The following is a 3,419-nucleotide window of genomic DNA, read 5'->3' as shown; positions in this document are numbered from 1 at the left end:
TAATTCTGATCGCTCAAACCACTTCAGGAGGTGGTCTGGGCCGCATTCTAGACGAAACTGGACAAGTGTAAATGCATCTGGTTGTTGAAACCACATATGTAAATTTTACTCCTCCCAAAATGTTAAAATAATTAACGTGTGAGAGCGTGTTATAGGCTATATGACATTAATCAGACTGCGCTAATGCAACATGCATCGCTGCGGACGAGTATCTCTTCAGCAAGCCGACACTCAAACTGCCGCGAATGAAACTGAAAGTAAGACGCAGATGGTCAACACACTCACTTCATTAAAAGTAGTAAGACAAACTTATCTGATGCCGCGCACTCTCCTATTGCGGTCTTTGATCTTGAAATAAGCTGATAAAATGCAGCGCTTATCTTTTGATTTCGTTGACGTGAACTCCGTTAAATTTAAATATGCGGTCTTTGATCTTGAAATAAGCTGATAAAATGCAGCGCTTATCTTTTGATTTCGTTGACGTGAACCGTTAAATTTTTAAATATAGCGCAGGAATTGAAGATCGGGTTTATATCCATTTTGCGACGACATGTATGTGGCCAAGTGTAAATGGAAACGTTTTAACAAATCAGATAGATATCCGATCAGCAAAAACGCATGAAATTACCAGGTGTAAACCAGTGTTAATTTAGTTGACGAATAATTTTCGTCAACAACATTTTTTTCACCGACGATAACGAACTAAAACTCTTTTTAAATGACAAAAACTATGACGTAAATCTATTGACATTTTCGTTTACGAATAAAAGCGAGACGAAAATGTTAGGGAGGGACGATTTGGGAAGAGATTCATTCAGAACGAATCTGCTGCGTGGTTCGGAGGTTAGGTACATATGAACCGGTGGGACATAAGCTAACATACACTTGCTGCACGTCTCATAAAACGTTCAAAAATGTCAATATGTGGGCGTAAGAGAAGAGCAGACATATGGATAAATCTGACGACGCAAGAGAGAACTCAATTCGGTCCGGTTTTCAGAGCGCAGACACTGAAGCATACACATAGAAAGCATGTCTCACAGTGCGCGAGTTCACCTTAGCGTCGCATGAACGGAGAATTACACAAAATGATGTCGAATTGTCCGTTTTGACGAGTATTCACGTAAACACAGTTGATTATGTCTTAAGTGAACGTAAACAGCAGAGAGAACGTGTATCAGTACATTGCCTCCATTGCAGCTGTGCATTCGGTTTTAAAGGGACAGCAGCCTAATTTAGTTGCTATTGTCCGAGTCATTGATGTTAATCAAGCAACAAGCAGTTAAATCGGTGTCTATCATGATAAAACCTTAATATCAAACCTATATAATGAGTTTGGAAATTTTAGAGAAATGCTTAATAAATGCACTGTAACTACACCCATTAGATTTTAGCTGACTAAATTTACTGTAGATTTAGACTAAAGATCTTATGATATTTAGTCGACTAAAACTAAAAACAATTCAGATTACTAAAATATGACTAAAACTAAATGGCATTTTAGTCAAAAGACTATGACTATGACTAAAACTAAATCAAAATTTGCTGTCAAAATTAACACTGGTGTAAACAGGCCCAAAGTGTACATATTGGTACCTTTTGAAAGGGTACTGCCTCAGTTTTGTACTTTTTTTTAGAGTGTAGAAGCCTGTTGTATTTAAAGGTGTAGTTCACTCAAAACTTAAAATTCATCCCCATGTTGTTTCAAATCTGTTTGATTTTTCAGTGCAACACAAAAGGAGAAATTTCGAAGAATCACATGCAACGGCCATAGCTGACTCCAAAAACGACAAAAAACAACATAAAAATTGTGCATCATGTTCAAAACCTATAGACCTTGGTCAGGGTATGCCATATTTAATTTTTGACAGGAATGAAAACAAGGCTGTGAAGGATAGGAGTACAGTGCATTTAATGGATTGTACTGTACTGTTTAATGACAGTTGATCAGCTGATGAAATGTCTTTCCGAAAATAACTTTTAGTAGACAAAAACTCCAAAACACAGTTTTGAAAGTTGTGAATTACGAAGATTACATGATCTTGGAAAGTCTAAGCCTATCCTTCAAAGCCACATTTGCATCCGTGTTAAATTCAATATGGTGTCTCACCTGACTATGAATAGGTCTTCTGAAGCCGACAACTGAAGTCTTCATTCAATGATTATCTCCTCTCAGCCGCAGCTTTCAAATCTCATATTTTCATATACTCATTTTCAAACCGTGTTTGATGTCTTACAGGTCTCATAACGGAACGTGACATGCAAAATTTGAATTTGCAGAAACATGAATGAAACGATCTTGTTTTGTGTTCCAGACAGTCACGCAGGTTTGGAACGACATGAAAGTGAGCGAAGAACTTTAATTGTTGGTTGAACTATCCATTTAATTCAATCAAAAATGGAAGGTTCTTTATTGGCATTGATGGTTCCATGAAGAACCTTTAACATCCATGGAACCTTTCAAATGCACAAAAGGTTCCAGAAAGTCAAAAAAACGTTCTTAAAATGTTCTTCACACTGAGAAACAAATGCTTCTTTTAAGATCTGTTCACATAAAGGGGAATCAAAAATGCGTCTTCTATGGCATCGCTGTGAAAGCCCCCTTTAGGAGTATAGGATCTATTCTTGTAGCTGATGTAAAGATGAGCATAACTGCAGTGGGTCTGTTCTGTTGAGTCCCTGGAACAGCATGTGCAGCGATCAGAGGAGTGAAAGGACGTGAGTAATACCAGAGGGAAACACCCATATAACACAGATGCTGAATGAAAGTGATAGAGGGTTTTGGCTTTGACTAAAAGCCAAATGCGATCCAAACGGTTTGGCGACTGTTAGACAGGCGTGTGCTTGAATGTATAGAGTGCAGGAATTGAATGCACGAATGCAAAGCATTGCATTTTTGTAAGAATCAGTCATGCAGATTTGAGGACCGTTGTTGTTGTTTTCTTGATAAATTACAGAGAATTTACGAGGTGCACGGCTGCTCGATTCAGCTGAGCGTTTGTAGCTGATGTAAAGATGAGCATAACTGCAGTGGGTCTGTTCTGTTGAGTCCCTGGAACAGCATGTGCAGCGATCAGAGGAGTGAAAGGACGTGAGTAATACCAGAGGGAAACACCCATATAACACAGATGCTGAATGAAAGTGATAGAGGGTTTTGGCTTTGACTAAAAGCCAAATGCGATCCAAACGGTTTGGCGACTGTTAGACAGGCGTGTGCTTGAATGTATAGAGCGCAGGAATTGAATGCACGAATGCAAAGCATTGCATTTTTATAAGAATCAGTCATGCAGATTTGAGGACCGTTGTTGTTGTTGTTTTCTTGATAAATTACAGAGAATTTACGAGGTGCACGGCTGCTCGATTCAGCTGAGCGCTTCACCCACGCAATGTAATTAATGCCAGAATCTGAAGCAAACAAG

At 38.7% G+C, this 3,419-nt stretch overlaps 1 protein-coding gene across 1 annotated transcript in view; it reads right to left on the bottom strand.

Moving 5' to 3' along the window:
- Window positions 1-3,119, bottom strand: part of LOC107708319 (adenylate cyclase type 3-like) — a 27,371-nt gene extending 24,252 nt beyond the window's left edge. The window contains exon 1 of the mRNA XM_016512508.1: window positions 2,967-3,119. Coding sequence (XP_016367994.1) covers window positions 2,967-3,119 — 153 coding nt within the window. The remainder of the gene's footprint in view (window positions 1-2,966) is intronic.
- Between the last annotated feature and the right edge of the window lie 300 nt (window positions 3,120-3,419).

This window comes from Sinocyclocheilus rhinocerous, unplaced genomic scaffold (genome assembly GCF_001515625.1).
Source record: "Sinocyclocheilus rhinocerous isolate Xijiao unplaced genomic scaffold, SAMN03320098_v1.1 scaffold386, whole genome shotgun sequence".
NCBI lineage: Eukaryota > Metazoa > Chordata > Actinopteri > Cypriniformes > Cyprinidae > Sinocyclocheilus > Sinocyclocheilus rhinocerous.
The sequence above is the reverse complement of the archived record's forward strand: the minus strand, read 5'-3'. Positions and strand labels throughout refer to the sequence as shown.